The 26,725-nt window shown below is 45.6% G+C and overlaps 1 protein-coding gene across 1 annotated transcript in view; it reads right to left on the minus strand.

Annotated features, from left to right (window-relative positions):
* Nucleotides 1-1,991: 1,991 nt before the first annotated feature.
* The window catches only part of LOC125627221 (excitatory amino acid transporter 5-like), a 32,761-nt gene continuing 8,027 nt past the window's right edge, over nucleotides 1,992-26,725 (minus strand). Inside the window, exons 4-6 of the mRNA XM_048831116.2 lie at nucleotides 24,722-24,856; nucleotides 3,295-3,394; nucleotides 1,992-3,180 (exon numbers count right to left, since the gene is read on the minus strand). Coding sequence (XP_048687073.2) covers nucleotides 3,043-3,180; nucleotides 3,295-3,394; nucleotides 24,722-24,856 — 373 coding nt within the window. The 3' untranslated portion in view covers nucleotides 1,992-3,042. The remainder of the gene's footprint in view (nucleotides 3,181-3,294; nucleotides 3,395-24,721; nucleotides 24,857-26,725) is intronic.

The raw sequence follows: 26,725 nt of genomic DNA on the forward strand, positions 1-26,725 counted from the left end.
AATGCTTTACTTTTTAGGCCTGTATTCTTCCCATCCACCAGATCCTACTGTCATGTTAACAGATGCAGCAACCACCAGTTGTGATGCCCTCTAAGAGAAGAGCTCTGGAATACAACATAAGCTTACATGTTTGTGTGTTAAAATTGAGAGCAATTTGATCACCGCTGATGGCCTTTTCCTCCCTTAGGTACCCGGAAGAGTTGTGTAAATATTAAGACAGTACCATCATGCATTCTATCAGCATTTAGGATGGAACTGGATCTGTCTGAGAGAAAATAGCATCAGTTTATCTTAAGGTCTGATTCTAAACTAATTTTGTTATACTTGTACAAAAGGGCTAGGGATATCCTTATTATGGTTTTAAACAAATTTCAGTTGAAATGGTGCAGCTTTCTCTGGGTATGTCTACACAGCAAAGAAAAACCTGCCAGCTGATTTGGGCTCATGGGGCTTGGGCTGCAGGGCTGTTTCACTGCTGTATGGACTGCCCAATTTGGGCTGGAGCCCAGGCTCTAGGACCCTGTAACATGAGAGGGGCCCCAGTCTTGGGCTCCAGCCTGAGTCTGGAAATCTACTTAGCAATGAAACAACCCAAGTCGGCTGGCACGGTGGCTAGTTACTGTGTAGACCTATCCTCCGAGACAAGGCTTAGGACCAGTGGACTCTGTCCCTCAACTGCACTGAAAGGGTTTATAAGACTAGTATTTTTTTTTAATTTCAAAGATTTTCATTCCATTTTGGATTTGAGAAAAAGAAATTTCTTAACAAATTCAAATTTTGTGTAGGAATATTAGCGGTCTTTATTCCTCCCTGCAATCTTCAGGAGGGAGTGGAATTCTTGATCTGAAGAGCAATTAATAGTATGTAGTATGTAGGTTGTTTGGATTAAGGTGGCTCTCAAAGGTCCTGGTGAATTTAGAGGCAGCCTCCATGACCCAAAAAGCTTTTCAGTCTAACTTGAAATGAAGCAACAAGTGTTTACAAACAGTGGCTTTATCCTTACTCCCTTTTCCCTCAAGGGTACATAGGTTTTAGTTGTCTTGATTCTGAAAATATAAAAAGGTTTTTTTAATTAATGAAATCTGCTGTACCCAACTGTCACAAACTGTCCGTTCCTGGCTGGCTGATTTCTGCTAGGTGCTGTGCACCTACAACGGTCGCTGAGGCCCTGCTTACACTTTCTTATTGCAGCCTTGCAGGGCCAACCATCATAAGGCCCAAAGCTGTCATTGACATTTTGATTAAATAAACATTAAAGGAAAATATGGGTTTGGGCGGCACACACCTATTTGCATAATTTTAATAGCATTTGCTTTTGTACTTGCCACATAGAAGATGCAGTTTATATTTTTCTTACAAAAACAGAAAAAAAATTAAGAACACCCCAGAAAATTACATTGAATCATACGTAGAAATTTTAGATCCAGCTTATAAAATTTTTGTTCTTGAAATAATAGCCTCTGCACGGCGCACTGTAGAATGCCCCTGAGGTATTTCATACATAGCACTGTAGTAAATGAAACCATGAATTCACACCATTGTCTCTCTTTTGGGGTAATGTTGATTGCTAATTCAGTAGAACCACTGAGGTCTAAGTATGACTGTTTTAAATTGTTATTATGTACTGCAAGGAACAGGCGCTTGCATGCATCCAAAACCCCCATGCATGTTAATGGGAGCCTTTCCACAGACTTCAAAGAGAGTCAGATCAGGCCCTTGTGGAATTCACTGAGTGTTTCCTTCTAGGGAATGCAAAATAAATTAATGGGTGTTTGGGAAAGGCAGAGCTTTGTTATATTGGAGTGGTAGCAATACACTGGGATGGGGGAGAATGTTATCTCCTGAAGGATGTAAACTCACTCATGATTCCCCCACCCCCCCCACCACCACCACCCCAAAAAAAACAGTCTTGATCTATTAAGGCTGCATTTGGAACAACATTCAAAACAGGGCCAGGTCCTCAGCTGGGAAATCAGCATAATTTTATTGGGATCTGGTCAACTCACTGATGGGGAAAAATTATGTGGGATGGGTTGGTTCATATGACATGTTTTATACTTGAGGAGGAAGATTGATTCATAAATAAAATATATTCAAAAGCACTGTTTTAGTGCTTGATCATATTTTTAAAAAAACATTTAAAGCCAGATAAAATTGTATTTTCCATTTCCTTTTCATGCCTACATGCAGTTTCCAGTTGCTTGCATTTAGTTCAAATTTATCATGAAGAAACCAAAGATGATTTTGATTCTTGTATTCCACTCTCACCATGCAAATTTTGCCATTCATTCCCAAATCTTGTGTTTAGTACCTGCATCTTCACCATACTAGCTGGAGCAGTCATTGACAGAGCCACGAATGGTTGTTGGGAGCCTTATCAAGTGAAAAAATTGGAACATTTCCAAACAACTCTGCTCCTAAATTCTGTGTCCAAAGATGTCCAAACAGCCTGTTCCTTGAAGACCAAAATTACATTTGGAATGACAGCAGAAAGTCTGCTTGAAATGTCCATTTTTAGAGAATATAAAATCTCTCTCTAAAAAAAGTTTACCAACCACAATTTTAAAATAAGATGGTCAAATTATCTGCATAATAAACATAATGCAAACTGACAGCAATTGCGAACAGAGAATGGGTGAAAACCATTGCTGGACGGTGACAAAGCTCTGCCTTGTCTCAGCCCCTTTTTAAAACAACCAGCTAAGGTTCTTCTCTAATAACTATCTATTCCTCTGTCCTCGAAAAAGAAAATTGTGTTGAGAAAATAGTGGCATGAAACCTTTAAAAATCTGTTGCTCTGGACTGTCAAGACAATGACTTCATAGATGAGGCCTCGCAGGTTAAAGCCGCAAGCAGTTGGCGCTACTGCTTCCTGTTTAACTTCTGGCCAGTGCAGTTGTGCTGCTGTAGCTCTTCGAAGCCTCCCAAAAATGGATTTTTCTGCCTTTTTTGTGCACAGTAAGGCCCACATGTACACACAGAGTAGAGTGGCTACGTGTTAGCACCAAAATCCTCTTCCTGGGAATGAAAATGCTATGGCCATTACACCTGGCAGATATTGTAATTAACTCCTGTTCGTTCGGACAACGTTTCTACAATCATTTCCATCACGTGGTCTTTGGGCTGGAGAAGGGAGTTCTCGGCAGAAGAAAGCTTCTCTGTGTTGCTCACTGGATCTTGCTGCAAAAACAAGAAAGATCTACTCTTAATTCTGCTCCCTGACCTGCCCACAGTTTTTGTATTTGATTTTAGCTCTGGCACCCCTCTTTTTTTCTCCCAAATGGATATACGTACTTTTTCTGGCTTTGGTGCAAAATCTTTCTGGCAGACATGTGCTATGATGCCCGCAGCCAGTGCATCACCCAGGACGTTGGTCATTGTTCTAAGTCGATCTCTAGAAGAAAAAAGAGCAGTGAGAGCCAGTAGTTTTGGTGAAAGTGCTGATGGTGATCAATATTGGGAAGATTAATCTGATTTCCCCTGCAAGAACACAAGCAAAATAAATAATCTCTTGCATTTCCATACTACCTTTTATCCCAAAGAGATCCCAAAGTGCTTTAAATATATGCACGCACAGTACACTGATTTGTCTCACCTAACATTGCCAGGCAACTGCCTCTGGAGTAACATGCAACAGCTATTCAAAAGGACACTGCCAGGTCATAGAGCCCTACATTTTTGATTTACCAAAATGTGAATTAAAAGTTACAAAAATCTAAAAATTTATAGATTTTTTTTAATAAGAATTTTACTTATATTAGTAGAAGTAGATATTACCTTAGCATATGTATTGATGGGACTACTACTGGAATACTGTATTCAATTTTGGTGTTCCTGCTTTTAAAGAGGATGTTGAAAACAGGATTTAGAGAAGAGCTACAAGATTTGAGGTCTCGAAAACACTTTACAATGCAAGAGTTGGGTAAAATCAATAAAGCTCCTTAAAATGCCTCAGGGAGTTTTAGGATTGCAATTCCCATTGAAAGATTTCTGGTCCTAAATCCTTTAAACTAAGGCCTGGTCTACACTTCATGGTTAGGTTGATGCAAGACAGTTTTTATGTAGACCTCCCTATGGATGTGTCTACACTTAAATTTCGCTTCTTCTGCCGTAACTGCCCCACTACACCAACTGAATAGCACCACCTCCCCAAGCAGCATAGATTCAGGGTGGATGTAGTTAGGTCGATGAAGTATCAGCATAGATGCTACGATACTTACATCAACTGTTCTTGGCTTCCAGGAGCTGTCCCACAATGCCCCACATGGCTGTTCTGGTTGCCATTGTGAATTAGTTGCCCAAGGGTCATGTGGACAATACGCTGCTCCTCCCTTTTAAAACCGTGCACATTTTTGAAATTCTTTTCCCTGATTGCTCGGCTTGACGAGCACACCTAGCCTCTCTTCACGGTTGAATGTAACTGCCCAGCTGACCACGCCGGCTACACGCTGCAGATGTGCTCCTGCCTGGGGTATACAGGAGGTTTTGCATCTCCTGGGCCTGGTGGGAGAAGAGGCTGTGCAAGCCCAGCTCCACTCCAGTCACAGAAATGTGGACATTATGAGCAGATTACTCAGGGACAGCAGGAGAGGAGCTACAAGAGGGACCAGTGGCAGTGCCTCCTGAAAGCCAAGGAGCTGGGGCAGGCATACCAGAAGGCAAGAGAGGCCAACAATTGATATGGTGCGGAGCTGCAGACCTGCCACTTTTACAAAGAGCTGCATGCTGTCTTTGGTGGAGATCTCACTATGACCCCCAAGAGCCCTGTGGATACTTTAAGTGAGCCCAAGTCACAGACCCCTGCTGTGAACAGTGAGGAGGAGGTGGAGGAGGAATATGGGAGCCAGGCGACCGGGGAAATCTAGCTGCCTGGTGAGCCAGGACATGTTTTTGACTCCACCACTCAGCCCCAACAGTCCTGCTGAGGGAAGCCTGATGCAGGGGAAGGAACCTCTAGTAAATATGCCATTTTCTTTGAAATTCCAGGGATGGAACCCCCAAAGTAACAGGACACATCTGTTGATTTACCCTTTTTTACTTGTGCTAGAAGAGGTAGTGAAACAGCCAAGAGAGGGGCCACATGGAGCAGTTTATGTGCCCAGAATCCTTCGTAGAGATCTCAGTGGAACTTGGATGGAGGTACTCTGCAATCCTCTACTGAAGGTTTCTGGCGAGGGCCTTTAAAACCTCTAAGGATGGAAATTCCACCACCTCCCTAGGTAACCCATTCCAGTGCTTTACCACCCTCCTAGTGAAATATATTTCCTAATATCCAACCTAGACCTCCCCCACTGCAACTTGAGACCGTTGCTCCTTGTTCTGTCATCTGCCCCCACTGAGAACAGCCTAGCTCCATCATTTTTGAAACCCCCCTTCAGGTAGTTGAAGGCTGCTATCAAATCCCCCCTCACTCTTCTCTTCTGCAGACTAAATAAGCCCAGTTCCCTCAGCCTCTCCTCGTAAGTCATGGGCCCCAGCCCCCTGATCATTTTCGTTGCCCTCTGCTGGATTCTCTCCAATTTGTCCACATTCTTTCCGTAGTGGGGGGCCCAAAACTGGACACAGTACTCCAGATGTGACGTCACCAGTGCCGAATAGAGGGGAATAATCACTTCCCTCAATCTGCTGGCAATGCTCCTACTAATGCAGCCCAATATGCCATAAGCCTTCTTCACAACAAAGGCACACTGCTGACTCATATCCAGCTTCTTGTCCACTGTAATCCCCAGGTCCTTGTCTGCAGAACTGCCGCTTAGCCAGTCTGTCCCCAGCCTGTAGCAGTGCATGGGATTCTTCCATCCTAAGTGCAGGACTCTGCACTTCTTGTTGAACCTCATCAGATTTCTTGTGGCCCAGTCCTCCAATTTGTTTAGGTCACTCTGGACCCTATCCCTACCCTCCAGCGTATCTACCTCTCCCCCCAGCTTGGTGTCATCTGCGAACTTGCTGAGGGTGTAATTAATCCCATCATCCAGATCATTAATAAAGATGTTGAGTAAAACCAGCTCTAGGACTGACTCCTGGGTCACTCTGCTTGATACTGGCTGCCAACTAGACATCGAGCTGTTGATCACTACCTGTTGAGCCAGCTTTTTATCTACCTTATAGTCCATTCATCCAATCCATACTTTTTTGACTTGCTGGGAAGAATACTGTGGGAGACCGTATCAAAAGCTTTGCTAAAGTCAAGATATATCATGTCCACTGCTTTCCCCATATTCATAGGGCCAGTTATCTCATCATAGAAGGCAATCAGATTGGTCAGGCATGACTTGCCCTTGGTGAATCCATGTTGATTGTTCCTGATCACCATGATTTTTCCAGGGACTGAGGTGTGGCTGACCGATCTGTAGTTCCCCAGGTTCTCCTTCCCTTTTTTAAGAAGGGCCTGGGTGGCTTCAGGATGCAAATAGCCATAGTGTCTGCCTTTGTCACTCTCAGGAGTGAGATACCAGCTAAAATCACCCCTGCCTGTGGAAAACGGTGCTAGTATTCAGTCTCATTGCCCCATACACATATACTCAGGCTTGTGAGCTATTCCCCCCTCATTTCCCCTACCTCCTCCCCCCCTGAGGGCCACATTCACAATGGCAGGATGCTGTGACTGGTGCTGTGGTCTGTCAAGCCTAAGCAGATGTGACAATGTACTGCTTACAACTTTTGGGAAGCAAGGGAAGTGAGTTCAGTATCCTAAGTTTTGATTTCCATTGTGAATACACTGACAATGGTACCTCTCTGTGTTGTATCTGCAGCTGCTGCCATTGTGGCCTTCAGGGTCTCCTCCACACCCGCAGAAAGCCTGAGCCAGATAAGGAAGAGAAAGAAGAGGACTTTTGCTGGCATGTTCCAGGAGAACATGCAAGCCTGTGCTGCATCAGAGAATGAGACCAGGGTCTGGAGGATGACCATTTCAGACAGCATGGCGAAGGAAGAGTTGAGAGGAGAAAGGCAGGAAAAGGAGAGGGAGATGCACTAGGACATAATGGGGTTTCTCATGCAGCAGAGATGCTGCACTGACTCTGGTAGACCTGCAGGTATAAGAATCCTGTGCTCGCCTCCCTCTGCAGCCCATAGAGAACTCAATGTCTCCTACCTTCACCCCCCTCAACATTCCTCATGCCAGTGTTCACTCTAATTTTTCCCACCCATGTGCAGATTGAATTTTGTTGTGTGCACCACTATGGAGGTGATGTGTGACACATCACCTTCATATTGGTGCACGCAACAAAATTCATGTGGTGGGGGTAGGGCCGAGGGGTTCCTGTGGGAGGGGGCTCAAGGCTGGGGTAGAGGGTTGGGGTGCAGGGGGTGAGGGCTCCGGCTGGGGGTGCAGGCTCTGGGGCAGGGCTGGGGATGAGGGGCTCAGGGCTGGGGGCAGAGGGTTGAGTGCAGGGGGTGCAGGCTCTGGAGTGGAGCTGGGGATGAAGGATTTGGGGTGCAGGAGGGTGCTCCGGGGCTATGGCAGGGAGAGAGAACTCTTTCCTCCTCCCCCTCCCCCCGTCCCAGTGCTCTCTCCTTGCAGCAGCAACTGGGCTGGAGTGGAAGAGGCACCTGTCCCTGTCGCTCTAGGGCTGGGGCTGCAGGATAGGTGCCCCTCCCCTGGCCCCAGCAGGTCCGGGCCAGGGGAGGGCCCTGGCTGGGTCCGGTCCACAGGGTGAGTTTGGACGGGGGGGACCTCGCATGGCAGGTTGGGGGCCGGGCTAGGTGGGGGCCGTGGCAGGTCCCCAGCCGGGTTCCCTAAGCGCCTGCGCAGTGCTAAGTAGGCTGCTGTGCGTCCGCGCAGCTTACAGGGAACTTGGGTCACTGCACACCCCTACCACTCCACCCCAAGGGACGTTACAGACCATCAGCTACACATAGACTGACCTGTGAAAGCCATACTTGGTGTATGTGTACCTGAAATGAAAATGTTTTTTTCTTGCCCCTTCATAAGTTCTGTTCCCTTAATTTATTAAGTTTCAAAGGGTTTTGTAATTGCCTGGTTCATATTACAGAATAAAAATCCATTTTTTGGAACAAAATTCATCTTTATTGGTTCACAACATGTGCTGTCTGGTGCTGAGTACGTCTGATAAGTACCAATTTCCTGTTACTTCATTTTGTCACAGAAACCATAACCTCATTCAAGACTATATAATAATAGGTGCATTGGCAATGTTCTATTTCTACACACACAGAATCACCACAAGAATCGTAGCAGGCTGCAAAAGAGCAAGGCCAGGTAGAGCACACTGTTCTGGCTCACTTTTAAATGTTCTTTCAAAGCCTTCCTGAGCTACATCGCTCTGCACTGAGCCCTTCTAATAGCCCTTGTATCTGGCTGTTCAAATTCAGTATACAGCAGCTCCAGCTCCATCATGGTAGAAACTTTCCCCCTTTGACTCTCAGATATTATGCAGGACACAGCAGGCAGCTATCACCATTGGGATTTTTTTTCACTGAGGTCCAATCTTGTAAGTAAACAATGACCCTTCAGACAACCAGAGGCACATTCAACTGTTATTCTTCACCTGCTGAGCTGATATTTGAAGCATTCCTTGGTGCTGTCAAGATGGCCAGTGTATAGTTTCATGAGCCATGGGAACAAGAGGTAGGCTGGGTCTCCCAGGATCACTATTGGCATTTCAACATTCCCCATGGTAATCTGCTGGTTGGGAAAGGAAGTCCCTGCTTGCAGCTTTTTGCACAGTCCTGTGTTCTTAAAGATGCCTGCGGCATGCACCTTCCCTGACCCACCCACATTGATGTCAGTAAAGCATCCCCGGTGATCCACCAGCAGTTGCATTACCATGATGTACTCTGTGGCAAGGTGGTCTGGTGTTAAAATAGGGATGTGTGTGCCATCTATTGACCCTCCAAAGTTCATGAAGCTTATTGCTGCGAACCATCCACTGTGTCCTGCGTAGCAGGAGGTGCATAATGGCCCTGCACACTTGCATGACAGTGGCCTCCATTGTGCATTTCCCAACTCCCAGATGGTTTCCCACTGACCCGTAGCAATTGGGCATTGCAAATTTCCACAGTGCAATTGCCCCTCACTTCTCTACTGTCAGTGCAGCTCTCATTTTGGTGTCCTTGCGCTGGCAGGCTGGGGCAAGTTCGGCACACAGATCCAGGAATGTGTCTTTGTGCATCTGAAAATTCTTCAGCTACTGCTAGTCATCCCAAACCTGCATGGTAATGCAATTCCACCAGTCAGTGCTTGTTACTCAGGCCCAGAACTGGTGCTCCACCATCTGCAGCTTCTCCATGAATGCCACCAACAACCTTGAATTGTTTCTGTCTGTGTCCCACAGCGATCTAGTCTTCAAGGAAATGTCGTGTTCCCCGCAGCTCCTCTTTGGGCTCTGCAGATACTGCAAGATCAGGCACCCTGTGCTTGCAATGCTCATGACAATAATGCAGAGCTCTGCACACTCTGTGTGTCTGTCAGAGATGGTGGCCAGTAAGGAGGGATACATGGGTTTATGGGGATTTTGAAGAGGTGTGAAATACTATGGGATGCAGATGAAATTATGGGATGGAGAACACTTCATTATGGGAAGTTGACCCCATGCTCCCAGTCACACCTGTGCAACCCGTTTCTGCTTCATGAAGCATTGCAAAAACTTCCCAAAACATCCTGTGTTGCATGGTGGCAAGTTGCACAGTGGAATACCAAGCCACGGTGCACTGCACTATGCATCAATATGAGCGCTCCTGGTGAGGAGGTGTGTGCCGACACAAGGAGCATAGCGCGCACAAGCGATGTAATAACTGCGGCTGCTGTATGCCAATGTAACTTAAGTTGACATAATTTTTATAGTGTGGGCATGGCCTAAGGAAGAGATAAGAACAAAGAATGGCCCTACTGGGTCAGACCGAAGGTCCATCTAGCCCAGTATCCTGACTTCTGACAATGGCCAAAGCCAGGTGCCCCAGAAGGAATGAACAGAACAGGTAATCATCAAGTGATCCATCACCTGTCACTCATTCCCAGCTTCTGGCAAACAGAGGCGAGGGACACCATTCCTGCCCATCCTGGCTAATAGCCATTGCTGGACCTATCCTCCATGAATTTATCTAGTTCTTTTTTGAACCCTCTTATGGTCTTGGCCTTCACAACATCCCCTGGCAAGGAGTTCCACAGGTTGACTGTGCATTGTGTGAAGAAATACTTCCTTTTATTTGTTTTAAACCTGCTGCCTAGTAATTTCATTTGGTGACCCCTAGTTCTTGTGTAATGAGAAGGAGTAAATAACATTTCCTTATCTACTTTCTCTACACCAGTCATGATTTTATAGACCTCAAACATATCTCCCCTTATCCGTCTCTTTTCCAAGCTGAAAAGTCCCAGTCTTATTAATCTCTCCTCATACGGAAGCTGTTCCATGCCCCTAATCATTTTAGTGGTGGGTAGAAAGTTGGCTAGATTGGGTAGATTGGGTTGGCAAGGTGGGTAGAAAGTTGGCTAGATTGTTGGGCTCAACGGGTAGTGATCAATGGCTCCATGTCTAGTTGGCAGCCGGTGTCAAGTGGAGTGCCGCAGGGGTCGGTCCTGGGGCCGGTTTTGTTCAATATCTTCATAAATGATCTGGAGGATGCTGTGGATTGCACTCTCAGCAAGTTTGCGGGTGATACTAAACTGGGAGGAGTGGTAGATACGCTGGAGGGCAGGGATAGGATACAGAGGGATCTAGACAAATTGGAGGATTGGGCCAAAAGAAATCTGATGAGGTTCAATAAGGATAAGTGCAGGGTCCTGCACTTAGGACAGAAGAACCCAATGCACAGCTACAGACTAGGGACCGAATGGCTAGGCAGCAGTTCTGCGGAAAAGGACCTAGGAGTGACAGTGGACGAGAAGCTGGATATGAGTCAGCAGTGTGCCCTTGTTGCCAAGAAGGCCAATGGCATTTTGGGATGTATAAGTAGGGGCATAGCAAGCAGATCGAGGGACGTGATCGTCCCCCTCTATTCGACATTGGTGAGGCCTCATCTGGAGTACTGTGTCCAGTTTTGGGCCCCACACTACAAGAAGGATGTGGATAAATTGGAGAGAGTCCAGCAAAGGGCAACAAAAATGATTAGGGGTCTGGAACACATGACTTATGAGGAGAGGCTGAGGGAACTGGGATTGTTTAGTCTGCAGAAGAGAAGAATGAGGGGGGATTTGATAGCTGCTTTCAACTACCTGAGAGGTGGTTCCAAAGAGGATGGTTCTAGACTATTCTCAGTGGTAGAAGAGGACAGGACAAGGAGTAATGGTCTCAAGTTGCAGTGGGGGAGGTTTAGGTTGGATATTAGGAAAAACTTTTTCACTAGGAGGGTGGTGAAACACTGGAATGCGTTACCTAGGGAGGTGGTAGAATCTCCTTCCTTAGAAGTTTTTAAGGTCAGGCTTGACAAAGCCCTGGCTGGGATGATTTAACTGGGAATTGGTCCTGCTTCGAGCAGGGGGTTGGACTAGATGACCTTCTGGGGTCCCTTCCAACCCTGATATTCTATGATTCTATGATTCTAAGCCCTGGCTGGGATGATTTAATTGGGGATTGGTCCTGCTTTGAGCAGGGGGTTGGACTAGATGACCTCCTGAGGTCCCTTCCAACCCTGATATTCTATGATTCTATGATTTTTGTTGCCCTTTCCTGAACCTTTTCCAATTCCAAAATATCTTTTTTGAGATGGGGTGACCACATCTGCACACACTATTCAAGATGTGGGTGTACCATGGATTTATATAGAGGCAACATATTTTCAGTCCTATTATCTATCCCTTTGTTAATTATTCCCAGCATTCTATTCGCTTTTTTGACTGCCACTGCACATTGAGTGGATATTTTCAGTGAACTATCCACAATGACTCCAAGATCTCTCTCTTGAGTGGTAACAGCTAATTTTGACCCCATCATTTTATATGTATAATTGAGATTGTGCTTTCCAATGTTTATCAACATTAAATTTAATCTGTCATTTTGTTGCCCAGTCATCCAGTTTAGAGAGATCCTTTTGTAGCTCTTTGCAGTCTGCCTGGGTCTTAAATATCTTTAGTGATTTTTAGTGATGCATCCGATGAAGTGAGCTGTAGCTCACGAAAGCTCATGCTCAAATAAATTGGTTAGTCTCTAAGGTGCCACAAGTACTCCTTTTCTTTTTGCGAATACAGACTAACACGGCTGTTACTCTGAAACCTGTTTAGTGATTTTGTATCATCTGCAAATTTTGCCACCTCACTGTTTACCCCTTTTTCCAGATCATTTATGAATATATTGAATATAACTGGTCCCAGAACAGACCCCTGGAGGACACCACTATTTACCTCTCTCAGTTCTGAAAACTGACCATTTATACCTACCCTTTGTTTCCTATCTAACCAGTTACCAATCCATGAGAGCACCTTCCCTCTTATCCTGTGGCAGCTTACTTTGCATAAGAGCCTTTGGTGAGGGACCTTGTCAAAGGTTTTCTGAAAATCTAAGTACAACTATATCCACTGGATCCCCTTGGTCCACATGCTTGTTGACCCCCTCAAAGAATTCTAGTAGATTGATGAGGCATGATTTCCCTTTACTAAAACCATGTTGACTCTTCCCCAACAAATTATGTTCATCTCTGTCTGACAATATTGTTCTTTATTACAGTTTTTCAAGCAGTTTGCCCAGTAGTGAAGTCAGGCTTACAGGCCTGTAATTGCCGGGATCACCTCTGGAGCCCTTTTTAAAAATTGGTGTCACATTAGCCATCCTCCAGTCATCAGGTACAGAAGATGATTTAAATGATAGGTTACAGATTACAGTTTTCACAGTAGCAGACGTGTGTTCGTCTGTATCCGCAAAAACAAAAGGAGGACTTGTGGCACCTTAGAGACTAAGAAATTTATTTGAGCATAAGCTTTCGTGAGCTACAGCTCACTTCATCGGATGCATTCAGTGGAAAAATCTCCCCACTGTATTTTCCACTGAATGCATCCGATGAAGTGAGCTGTAGCTCACAAAAGCTTATGCTCAAATAAATTTGTTAGTCTCTAAGGTGCCACAAGTCTTCCTTTTCTTCTTGGGGTTTCAGAGTGGTAGCCATGTTAGGCTGTATCGGCAAAAACAACCAGGAGTCCTTGTGGCACCTTAGAGACTAACACATTTATTTGGGCATAAGCTTTCATGGGCTAAAACCTACTTCATCAGATGCATGGAGTGAAAAATACAGTATTATAGAACCTGAAAAGATGGGAGTTGCCCTAGCAAGCGGGAGGGGAAGGGGGGTCAGTGCTAACGAGCAATTCAGTTAAGGAGGGAGTGGCCTATTCTCAATAGTTGACAAGAAGGGTTGAATACCAAGGGAGGGAAAATTACTTTTGTAGTACTAATGAGGCCAATGCAATCAAGGTGGCCCATTTCCAACAGTTGACAAGAAGGTGAGAGTATCAGCAGAGGGAAAATTACTTTTTGTAGTAACCCATCCATTCCCAGTCTTTATTCAGGCCTAATTTGATGGTGTCCAGTTTGTAAATTAATTCCAGCTCTGCAGTTTCTCGTTGGAGTCTGTTTCTGAAGTTTTTTTGTTGAAGAATTGCCACTTTTAAGTCTGTTGTTGAGTATCTAGGGAGATTGAAGTGTTCTCCTCCTGGTTTTTGAAGGTTAACAATTCTTGATGTCTGATTTGTGTCCATTTATTATTTTGTGTAGAGACTGTCCGGTTTAGCCAATGTACATGGAAGACTGGCATTGCTGGCACATGATGGCGTATATCACATTGGTAGATGTGCACGTGAATGAGCCCTTGATTGTGTGGCTGATGTGGTTAGGTCCTTTGTTGGTGTTCCTTGAATAGATATGCGGGCAGAGTTGGCAACATGGGTTGTTGCAAGGATTGGTTCTTGGGTTAGTGTTTTTGTTGTGTGGTGAGTATTTGCTTCAGGTTGGGGGGCTGTCTGTAAGCGAGGACTGGGCTGTCTCCCAAGGTCTGTGAGAGTGAAGGGTCGTCCTTCAGGATAGGTTGTAGATCCTTGATGATGCACTGGAGAGGTTTTACTTGGGGGCTGTAGGTGATGGTTTCAGGTAATTGAAGGCTGCTATCAAATTCCCCCCTCACTCTTCTCTTCTGCAGACTAAATAAGCCCAGTTCCCTCAGACTCTCCTCGTAAGTCATGGGCCCCAGCCCCCTGATCATTTTCGTTGTCCTCCGCTGGACTCTCTCCAATTTGTCCACATCCCTTCTGTAGTGGGGGGACCAAAACTGGACGCAATACTCCGGGTGTGGCCTCGCCAATGCTGAATAGAGGGGAATAATCTGCTGGCAATGCTCCTACTAATACAGCCCAATATGCCATTGGCCTTCTTGGCAACAAGGGCACACTGTTGACTCATATCCAGCTTCTTGTCCACTGTAATCCCCAGGTCCTTTTCTGCAGAAATGCTGCTTAGCCAGTCTGTCCCCAGCCTGTAGCGGTGCATGGGATTCTTCCGTCCTAAGTGCAGGACTCTGCGCTTGTCCTTGTTGAACCTCATCAGATTTCTTTTGGCCCAATCCTCTCATTTGTCTAGGTCACTCTGGACCCTATCCCTACCCTCCAGCGTATTGACCTCTCCCCCATTTTAGTGTCATCTACGAACTTGCTGAGGGTGCAATTAATCCCATCATCCAGATCATTTAATAAAGATGTTGAACAAAACCAGCCCCAGGACTGACCCCTGGGGCACTCCGCTTGATACCAGCTGCCAATTAGACATCGAGCCATTGATCACTACCTGTTGAGCCTGACAATTTAGCCAGCTTTCTTTTAGTCCATTCATCCAATCCATACTTCTTTAACTTGCTGGTAAGAATACTGTGGGAGACCATATCAAAAGCTTTGCTAAAGTCAAGATATATCACGTCCACCGCTTTCACCATATCCACAGAGCCAGTTATCTCATCATAGAAGGCAATCAGGTTGGTCAGGCATGACTTGCCCTTGGTGAATCCATGTTAACTGTTCCTTATTACCTTCCTCTCTTCCAAGTGCTACAAAATGGATTCCTTGAGGACCTGCTCCATGATTTTGCCGAGGACTGAAGTGAGGCTGACTGGTCTGTAGTCCCCAGATTCTCCATCGTCCCCTTTTTAAAGATGGGCATTATATTTTCCTTTTTCCAATCGTCCGGGACCTCCCCCGATTGCCATGAATTTTCAAAGACAATGGCTCTGCAATCACATCTGCCAACTCCCTCCCTTCATTGCATTGGCCTTGTTAGCGCTACAAAAGTAATTTTCCCTCCTTTGGTATTCACCCCTTCTTGTCAACTGTTGAGCACGGCTCCCAGTGCTGTTGTACTGTCTACACTGGCCTGTTATAGCGCTGAAACTTGCTGTGCTCATGGGGTGGATTTTCACACCCCTGAGTGAGAAAGTTGCAGCGCTGCAAACTGCCAGTGTAGAAAAGCCCTAAGATATGATCTGGTCATGGTCTGTACATATTTGAACAAGGAGAAGACATCTAAGGTCTTGTTTACATAGGGACACTCGGGAAAATTGAGCTGAATTAACTAAAGGTGTGAGTTTAAAATGGATTAGTTAAACTGCATTAAACACCTGTGTGCATGTTCATATTCGGAAATAAAGTGGACTTAATTTGATTTAGGCCTGGTCTACATGAGGCAATTAGGTCTGTAGGATTTGTGAAAAATCCACAACCCCCTGAGTGATGCAGTTAAACTGACCAAACCCATGGTGTAGACAGCACTAGGTAAATGGGAAAATTCTCGACCCAGCTACTGCCTGTCGGGGTGGTGGGTTATCTACGCCGACAGGAGAACCCCTTCTGTTGGAGCAGGTAATTACAGCAGAGCAGCTGTGTTGCTGCAGCATTTTAAATGTAAACCAGCCCTTGGTTTAAGCAAATTAAGCTAAAGCCACTAATTCTGAACGAGAGTGTCCACCCAAGGGTTTAATGCCATTTAATCCACTTTAAAAGTTAATTTGAATTAACTTTTTTGATTGTCCCTGTCTAGACAAGCCTTGATTCTACAGTGCTCTTTAACAGAGTGGGGCACAACAAGATTCAATGGCTGAAAATTGGATTAAAAAAATTTAAACTGAAAACAGGATGCAAAATTTTGAGTGTAATTTACCCTAGGAACAGTTTATCAAGGGATATGGTGGTTTCTCAATCACTTAGTCATCCAACAGATATGTTCTAATTCACCTACAGGTTTTTGGTCTTGAAGCAGAAATTACTGAGTGAAAATCTATGGCTTGAGTTGTGCAGGAAATCAGACTGTGACCATAGTGGTCCCCCTTCTTTACTTAAAACCTATGAATAAGCATAATTTCTGCCCTCTATATCTCTGTCATGTCCCGTCTTATTTGTCTCTTCTCTAACATATGCAGTCCCATTCCTCTTCAAGTGATCATAGAATCATAGAATATCAGGGTTGGAAGGGACCTCAGGAGGTCATCTAGTCCAACCCCCTGCTCAAAAGCAGGACCAATCCCCAATTAAATCATCCCAGCCAGGGCTTTGTCAAGCCTGACCTTAAAAACTTCTAAGGAAGGAGATTCCACCACCTCCCTAGGCAACGCATTCCAGTGTTTCACCACCCTCCTAGTGAAAAAGTTTTTCCTAATATCCAACCTAAACCTCCCCCACTGCAACTTGAGACCATTACTCCTTGTCCTGTCCTCTTCTACCACTGAGAATAGTCTAGAACCATCCTCTCTGGAACCACCTCTCAGGTAGTTGAAAGCAGCTATCAAATCCCCCCTCATTCTTCTCTTCTGCAGACTAAACAATCCCAGTTCCCTCAGCCTCTCCTCATAAGTCATGTGTTCCAGACCCCTAATCATTTTTGTTGCCCTTCGCTGGACTCTTTCCAATTTATCCACATCCTTCTTGTAGTGTGGGGCCCAAAACTGGACACGGTACTCCTGATGAGGCCTCACCAATGTCGAATAGAGGGGGACGATCACGTCCCTCGATCTGCTCGCTATGCCCCTCCTTATACATCCCAAAATGCCATTGGCCTTCTTGGCAACAAGGGCACACTGCTGACTCATATCCAGCTTCTCGTCCACTGTCACCCCTAGGTCCTTTTCCGCAGAACTGCTGCCTAGCCATTCGGTCCCTAGTCTGTAGCTGTGCATTGGGTTCTTCCGTCCTAAGTGCAGGACCCTGCACTTATCCTTATTGAACCTCATCAGATTTCTTTTGGCCCAATCCTCCAATTTGTCTAGGTCCCTCTGTATCCTATCCCTGCCCTCCAGCGTATCTACCACTCCTCCCAGTTTAGTATCATCCGCAAATTTGCTGAGAGTGCAATCCACACCATCCTCCAGATCATTTATGAAGATATGATTGTCCATGTGGTTTCTAATCTTGATGCACATGTGTATGAGATCAGATTCTTTCAGCCAGCAGAGTCCATGGGGGCTGATGTCCTCTCTCATCCCCAGCTAACAGCATAAAGCAGGTCCAAGAGTCCCTCAGGTGCTTTGCCAATACAGAATGCCAGAGTCACTCTAGTCATGGGAAGGAGGGCAGACTGTGGAATCCATGTGGACAAAACATCTGGAAGAATCAGTTACTGTAAGGTAAGCAACCAGTCGTTCACGGTTGCCTGTTTGCTTGGAGGTGGATGCTCGGTTAAACAATGACTGTAGGACATCCATATCAAAGTGGTCATCTAATCTGAAAGTTTCACGCTGAGCAGAGATCTTCATTGAGCTGTCTTACAATGATGCCCAGGTTTTTTTCTTAAGTTATTATAGTTAATTGGGAGACTTACACAGGCAGTCCATGAGTCTGCAGTATTCAAATCACTGAGCATAATGGTAAATGACAAGATGATTACCCATTGCCCCTCACATGAACTAATCTGTATAGACTAGATACTGGTTGACAAAGCAGGATCCTACTATTGGAAGAAACACTTGGGAAGCTGGATCAGTCAGAGACCTCAGCTCTGCAAGCCCCATTGTGCCCACTGTGGTTTGTCCTCTCCCTTCTTGGCAGGATAGTTTTTTGCTCAGACTTTGTTATTGCGACACATATTCACACCCTACACATTATTGTAATAATCTTTGTACAAAATGTGCCTTGTGAGGTATCTTTGAAAACTAATAAGTCACTGGTCATTAATATTCTTGTGTGATCATAGAATCTCAGGGTTGGAAGGGACCTCAGGAGGTCATCTAGTCCAACCCCCCGCTCGAAGCAGGGCCAATTCCAATTTTTGCCCCAGATCCCTAAATGGCCCCCTCAAGGATTGAGTTCACAACCCTGGGTTTAGCAGGCCAATGCTCAAACCACTGAGCTGTCCCTCTCCCACATGTGATGTGTGTACATGATGGGTATTAAGAGTTAGAGACATGCTGGAATGATAACTGTTCAAACCAGGTGTGTCATGGGGAGTTGTTAAACAGGTCTGTCCTAAACAAAGGAATTTACATATAAGCAGTAAACTGACTCATCACACTAACAAGTGGGAGAGAAGACAGCATGGCAGCTACACCAGGCAGGAGAGAGATGCTTGGTCTGAGTTTTACTTTTCAGAATCCATTTAGAAGGTGGGCTGCTCTACGAAGATGGGGGAGGGAGGGTTGAATCTCAAGTGATAAGCAACTGAATCAACTGATTGTATGCTGCATTACTGTATTATACACATGTTTAGAGTGAAGTCTTTTCTGAAAGTTGTGACACACTGGTGATTAATAACATTATTAAATGTTTCAGAGTGGGAGCCATGCTAGGCTGTATCAGCAAAAACAAAGAGGAGTCCTTGTGGCACCTTAGAGACTAACAAATTTATTTGAGCATAAGCTTTCGTGGGCTAAAACCCACTTCATCAGATGCATGGAGTAGAAAATACAGTAAGCAGTGTACATATATTACAGCACATGAAAAGATGGGAGTTGCCTTACCAAGTGGGGGTCAGTGCTAACGAGGCCAATTCATTTAAGGTGGAAGTGGCCTATCTTCAACAGTTGACAAGAGGAGGTGAATATCAGGGAAAATTACTTTTGTAGTGCTAATGAGGCCAATGCAATCAGGGTGGACATCGCCCATTCCCAACAGTTGACAAGATGGTGTGAGTATCGGCAGAGGGAAAATTACTTTTTGTAGTGACCCATCCACTCCTAGTCTTTATTCAGGCTTAATTTGGGGGTGTCCAGTTTGCAAATGAATTCCAATTCTGCAGTTTCTCGTTCAAGTCTGTTTTTGAAGTTTTTTTGTTTAATTGCCACTTTTAAGTTTCAGTGATCAGGGAGATTGAAGTGTTCTCCTACTGGTTATTGAATGTTACAATGCATAGAAGCTCTCAACACCAACATTCCACACACAGATGGACTATATGCTGTCAGGAACAGTTTCCCCCAATAATGTCACGGCAAACCTGGTGGCTGAACTGTGTGACTTTGTCCTCACCCACAACTATTTCAGATTTGGGGACAATTTATACCTTCAAATCAGCTGCACTGCTATGGGTACCTGCATGGCCCCACAGTATGCCAACATTTTTATGGCTGACTTAGAACAGCGCTTCCTCAGCTCTCGTCCCCTTACGCCCCTACTCAACTTGCGCTACATTGATGACATCTTCATCATCTGGACCCATGGGAAGGAGGCCCTTGAGGAATTCCACCAGGTTTTCAACAATTTCCACCCCACCATCAACCTCAGCCTGGACCAGTCCACACAAGAGATCCACTTCCTGGACACTACAGTGCTAATAAGCAATGGTCACATAAAGACCACTCTATTCCAGAAACCTACTGACCGCTATACTTACCTATATGCCTCCAGCTTTCATCCAGACCACGTCACACGATCCATCGTCTACAGCCAAGTTCTAAGATACAATCACGTTTGCGCCATTTACTCAGACACAGACAAACACCTACAGGATCTCTATCAAGTGTTCTTAAACCTACAGTACCCACATGGTGAAGTGAAGGAACAGATTGACAGAGCCAGAAGGGTACCAGGAAGTCACCTACTACAAGACAAGCCCAACAAAGAAAGTAACAGAACTCCACTAGCTGTCACCTATAGCCCCCAACTAAAATGTATCCAGCGCATCATCAAGGATCTACAACCTCTCCTGAAGGACAATCCCTCACTCTCACAGACCTTGGGAGACAGGCCAGTCCTTGCTTACAGACAGCCCCCCAACCTGAAGCAGCAAATACTTACCAGCAACCACACACCACACAACAAAAACACTAACCCAAGAACCAATCCCTGCAACAAACTCCGTTGCCAACTCTGTCCGCATATTTATTCAAGGGACACTATCATAGGACCTAACCACATCAGCCACACCATCAAGGGCTCGTTCACCTGCACATCTACCAATGTGATATATGGAGCAATGCCAGTCTTACATGTATATTGGCCAAACCGGACAGTCTCTACACAAAATAATAAATGGACACAAATCAGACATCAAGAATTGTAACATTCAAAAACCAGTAGGAGAGCACTTCAATCTCCCTGGAGATCCAATAACAGACTTAAAAGTGGCAATTCTTCAACAAAAAAACTTCAAAAACAGACTCCAACAAGAAACTACAGAACTGGAATTAATTTGCAAATTGGACACCATCAAATTAGGCCTGAATAAAGACTGGGAGTGGATGGGTCACTACAAAGAGTAATTTTCCCTCTGTTGACACTCACCTTCTTGTCAACTGTTAGGAATGGGCGACATCCACCTTGATTGCATTGGCCTCGTTAGCACTGACCCCCCACTTGGTAAGGCAACTCCCATCTTTCGTGTGCTGTAATATATACACTGCTTACTGTATTTTTCAATCCATACATTTGATGAAGTGGGTTTTAGCCCATGAAAACTTATGCCCAAATAGATTTTAGTCTCTAAGGTTCCACAAGGACTCCTCGTTATTATGAAATGTATGTATTAACACTATATAAGGAATTATAGATACTCATTGATGTTAGGCTGTGCTGACTGCCCAGATAGGAGGAATTGTCACAGCTAACGACATGTCTCATATGTAAATTAAGCATGATAGAATCAAACAATGGAAGCCCCATTTACATAGAAATCATACAGGGGAATGGAAACCTCATAGGAAAGGCTGCAGGGACTCTTTGGCATCTGTCACTAGACAAACACAATAGGCCAGAGTTCTTGCAAGCTGAGAAAGATGGGCCCTTCAGTGTGGGGGGACCTTGTCTCTGGAACTGAATATTGGTGAGAAACACACTTAGACAAAGGTCTTTCACATAAGAAGACAAGGGAAGCTAGCACCTTGTGCTTTTGTGGACAGTCCTGGCTGAGGGACAGTCAGTCATGACTGGGAAGAATGACTAGTGAGAGAAACGATCTTCAACAAGCTTGTATCTTGCTAGATTAAATTTTCATAGAATCATAGAATACCAGGGTTGGAAGGGACCTCAGGAGGTCATCTAGTCCAACCCCCTGCTCAAAGCAGGACCAATCCCCAACTAAATCATCCCAGCCAGGACTTTGTCAAGCCTGACCTTAAAAACTTCTAAGGAAGGAGATTCCACCACCTCCCTAGGTAACGCATTCCAATGTTTCACCACCCTCCTAGTGAAAAAGTTTTTCCTAATATCCAACCTAGACCTCCCCCACTGCAGCTTGAGACCATTACTCCTTGTTCTGTCATCTGCTACCACTAAGAATAGTCTAGATCCATCCTCTTTGGAACCCCTTTTCAGGTAGTTGAAAGCAGCTATCAAATCCCCCCTCATTCTTCTCTTCTGCATACTAAACAATCCCAGTTCCCTCAGCCTCTCCTCATAAGTCATGTGTTCCAGTCCCCTAATCATTTTGTGTTGCCCTCCGCCGGACGTTTTCCAATTTTTCCACATCCTTCTTGTAGTGTGGGGCCCAAAATTCCAGATGGGGCCTCACCAATGTTGAATAGAGGGGAACATCACGTCCCTCGATCTGCTGGCAATGCCCCTACTTATACATCCCAAAATGCCATTGGTCTTCTTGGCAACAAAGGCACACTGTTGACTCATATCCAGCTTCTCGTCCACTGTAACCCCTAGGTCCTTTTCTGCAGAACTGGTCCCCATTCGGTCCCTAATCTGTAGCGGTGCATGGGATTCTTCCGTCCTAAGTGCAGGACTCTGCACTTCTCCTTGTTGAACCTCATCAGATTTCTTTTGGCCCAATCCTCTAATTTGTCTAGGGCCCTCTGTATCCTATCCCTACCCTCCAGCGTATCTATTCTCCTCCCAGTTTAGAGTCATCTGCAAACTTGCTGAGGGTGCAACCAACACCATCCTCCAGATCATTTATGAAGATATTAAACAAAACAGGCCCCAGGACCGACCCTTGGGGCACTCCACTTGATACCAGCTGCCCTCTAGACATGGATCACTACCTGTTGAGCCCGACAATCTAGCCAGCTTTCTATCCACCTTATCATCCATTCATCCAGCCCATACTTCTTTAACTTGCTGACAAGAATACTGTGGGAGACCGTGTCAAAAGCTTTGCTAAAGTCAAGGAACAACACGTCCACTGCTTTCCCCTCATCCACAGAGCCAGTTACCTCATCATAGAAGGCAATTAGATTAGTCAGGCATGACTTGCCCTTGGTGAATCCATGCTGACTGTTCCTGATCACTTTCCTCTCCTCTAAGTGCTTCACAATTGATTCCTTGAGGACCTGCTCCATGACTTTTCCAGGGACTGAGGTGAGGCTGATTGGCCTGTAGTACCCCGGATCCTCCTTCCCTTTTTTAAAGATGGGCACTACATTAGCCTTTTTCCAGTCGTCCGGGACCTCCCCCGATTGCCATGAGTTTTCAAAAATAATGGCCGATGGCTCTGCAATCACATCCGCCAACTCCTTTAGCACTCTCGGATGCAGTGCATCCAGCCCCATGGACTTGTTCTCATCCAGCTTTTCTAATTAGTCCCGAACCACGTCTTTCTCCACAGAGGGCTGGTCACCTCCTCCCCATGCTGTGCTGCCCAGTGCAGTAGTCTGGGAGCTGACCTTGTTCGTGAAGACAGAGGCAAAAAAAGCCTTTTTTATTAGCTTTTTCCACATCCTCTGTCACTAGGTTGCCTCCCTCATTCAGTAAGGGGCCCACGCTTTCCTTGACTTTCTTCTTGTTGCTAACATACCTGAAGAAACCCTTCTTGTTACTCTTCACATCTCTTGCTAGCTGCAATTCCAGGTGTGATTTGGCCTTCCTGATTTCACTCCTGCATGCCCGAGCAATATTTTTATACTTTAGAAGTTTTAGACTTCTAGATGTTTGTTCGCTTTTATTTGCTTGTAACCCTTTCTGACTTCATTCCTTTTACTGAGCATCACTTAACCTATGTCCCATTGTTAATGAATTTGGTTTATTTTACTATAAGCCAGCTTAGTGCAGTGTTTAAAGAGAAGGGTGTATTTACCAGTTAAGTTAATAAGCTGTGATGTGTTTTTGTGTCTTTAGAGGGTCAAATGAACCTTATTGTTTCTCTGAGCTGTCCAGGAAAGGGCTGGCCATTTCAGGACACACAGTTTGGGGAAGATTCTGCACTGGGAGTGAGCTGGGGTCACCCTGCTAAGATTGTCCAGATAGGCTCACGCCCTCTGTCTACCTGCCTAGACCTTCAGAAAGGGCTTGTGGTACACCCAGCCCTGGGAGCTCTAGGTGCCTCTGTATGTATGATCAGTAACAGAGCAGACCTGAAGGAGCTGAGCACCTCTGACTGGATGACTCAGACAATACCTCAATCTCATAAGAGTACCTCCTTTGCGTGCTACCAGGATGGTCCATCCCTGGCATGGTGTACTGGTAGAGGGACGTCAGCTAGGGGAGCCAAAATTTCAATGAGCATTTCTTACAGTCACAGTTTACTGAGGGGTTAGCACCTAGTTCCCTAAAAGTTCATGCCTCTGCTCTTAGTCGCTTATGGGCCTCATGTCCAAATTTCTTAGGATAGTCTCTTTCCTCCCTTCAGCCCCACCATCAGGTTTCTGGTGGCACTTTGAGGTTTTAACTTGGTATTCAAAAGTTAAGTGATCCCTCCTTCATACCCTTGTCCTGCTCTGACCTCCAGTTCCTCACACTTAGGAGGTATTTCTGGTGAATAAGGGAACTAGCAACCCTGCCCATCTGATGTTCCACAGCGACAAGTTCATGCTCTGTTCTCCTAGTTTTGTCCCTTCCACTCAAACCAAGGAATTTTCTCTCCCTAGTTCCTGTCCTCACACTAGGAAGAAGAGAATTTGGCATGTTCTCAACCTCAGGTGAGTCTTGAGAATGTACCTAAATGTGTCAGAATGTTTTAGGAAGGAAAAATTCCTCTTCGTTCTATTTGGGGGCTCTAGGAAAGCCCATGACACGCCATCACCAAATGGATCACAACCTGCATCAAAGAGATACATCGGCCACATTTTCAAAATTGGGCACTGAGCCTGGAGCCTGACCTTCATCAGGGCTGAACATGATTCCAGCCAAATGGAACGTCTAAAATCAGGCCCAAGCTGGGCATTCAAAAAGGTTGGCCCCATAAATTACCAGCCACTTAAGAAAATTGTGCTTCAGCGATTTCCTGAGGGTGTCACAAGGAGTCCGTGGCAAAGACAAGAACACAATGCAGAGTTCCTCGTTCCATGCCGTGTTCTATGTCCCCTAGACTCCAGCCACGTCCGTTAGAACTACTGTAGTTATATTTGCATAGTCAGAATACCTAGGGGTCACTGTCCTAAAAGCAGTGACTAAAAGCAGCAACACAGGATATGGGAAAAAAGTACTTACAAAGCCCAGTCAACTGCAATGATCAGTGTGATGTCATCCGTGGGCAGGCCAACAGAGGTTAGTACAATGACCATTGTAACGAGCCCTGATTGGGGGATTCCCGCTGCACCTATGCTTGCTGCTGTCGCTGTTATGCTGCAGAAATAGAAAGGCCACAGCACCTCAGTTACTTGGAAGGCTCTTCGTGATTTTGATTGTTTGGCAAGGTAAATGTCACCTCTTTCAATCAGCATTCATCACCCAGCCTCACCCCCTCCCAGGCTTTCACATCACCCTGGTGAGCTCCGTTGACTAGCTGGGGAACACTCACTCATAAGCCCCTCAGTATTAAGCCTCAGTGTCCCCCCAACCGACTTATCTGCTTGTCTCAACCAGTGAGCCACCATTGCAGATTACAGAAATATTTCAACATATGTCTGATGTTTCTGTGCACCTAGTGGCTTGTTCCGACCCCTGCAAACTTTTCATATAGCAAAGGCTCCTTGAAAATGTATGTGCAGGCTAGATTTGAAAAAGAATGCTTGTAATTAAGCAAAGTTTTAATACAGATTTTTGTGACAGATAGCTTTAGGCCTAGTCCTGCTTCTACTGAAGTCAACAGGAATTTCTTCCTATTGACTTCAGTGGCAGTGAGAAAGCGAGAGAGAGTGTGTCCATCTGTCCATACATAGGTGACAGCAAACAACGCTTCAGCTGAAGCAGCAGAGGCCTGCATTTGTGGAGCAGAAGGACATGTAATTATGGAGAGGTGACGGCCTCTGTACAGTTAAGGTTGCAACCATGGTCTCATTATAAAGCTGACTCTGAATCCCCCTTGTAAATAAAAGAGAAGTCTCCTCTCTTGCTGTCATGTTTCTCAGGTTGTCCGTTGCTAGCTAGCAGGGCTGGCCTTACCATGAGGCGAACTGAGGCAGCTGCCTCAGGTGCCAGACTGGGCGGGGGGTGCCACTAGGACCTAGAGTGTAGAAAATTGTGTCTGCTGCTGGCGCATATGTAGTCTCTCTGCTCCAGATGCACAGAGATGGGGGAGCGCTGTGCTGGAGGAAGGAGGGCACAAGAGTCAGAACAGGCAGGCAGGAGAAAAGGTGAGAGGGAATAACAGAAAGCAGCAGGAGTTGCTGGGAGAGAGAGGAGGAGGAGGAGCCTCTTATGTACCTCTATTCGACACTGGTGAGGCCTCATCTGGAGTACTGTGTGCAGTTTTGGGCCCCACGCTACAAGAAGGATGTGGATAAATTGGAAAGAGTCCAGCGAAGGGCAACAAAAATGATTAGGGGTCTGGAACACATGACTTATGAGGAGAGGCTGAGGGAACTGGGATTGTTTAGTCTGCAGAAGAGAAGAATGAGGGGGGATTTGATAGCTGCTTTCAACTACCTGAGAGGTGGTTCCAGAGAGGATGGTTCTAGACTATTCTCAGTGGTAGAAGAGGACAGGACAAGAAGTAATGGTCTCAAGTTGCAGTGGGGGAGGTTTAGGTTGGATATTAGGAAAAACTTTTTCACTAGGAGGGTGGTGAAACACTGGAATGCGTTACCTAGGGAGGTGGTAGAATCTCCTTCCTTAGAAGTTTTTAAGGTCAGGCTTGACAAAGCCCTGGCTGGGATGATTTAATTGGGGATTGGTCCTGCTTTGAGCAGGGGGTTGGACTAGATGACCTCTTGAGGTCCCTTCCAACCCTGATATTCTATGATTCTACCTCTATAGCACCTGCAGGAACCTGGACTGATTACACCAGCTTCTCAGGGAGCTTCCTGTTTCCTGCTGCTTCCCTGAACCCATTTGAGGAGAACAGGCAGTCAACTGTAGTAGTAGGAGCCAGTGAGGCCCTTAAGACGCTGATATCTTCCCTCACTCAGGCCCTGCTACCAGCCTGCTTATTTGTCCCCTTCAACTGAGTGTTGAGAGCCAGTATAGCTGGCACAGAACTGCAGTCATGAGTGCAAGAAGAAAACGCCCCTCTGGGGCAGCATTCAGAAAAAGAAAGAAAGCAAAGGATGCTCT

The sequence above is a fragment of the Caretta caretta genome, chromosome 25 (assembly GCF_965140235.1).
Source record: "Caretta caretta isolate rCarCar2 chromosome 25, rCarCar1.hap1, whole genome shotgun sequence".
Classification (NCBI taxonomy): Eukaryota; Metazoa; Chordata; order Testudines; family Cheloniidae; genus Caretta; species Caretta caretta.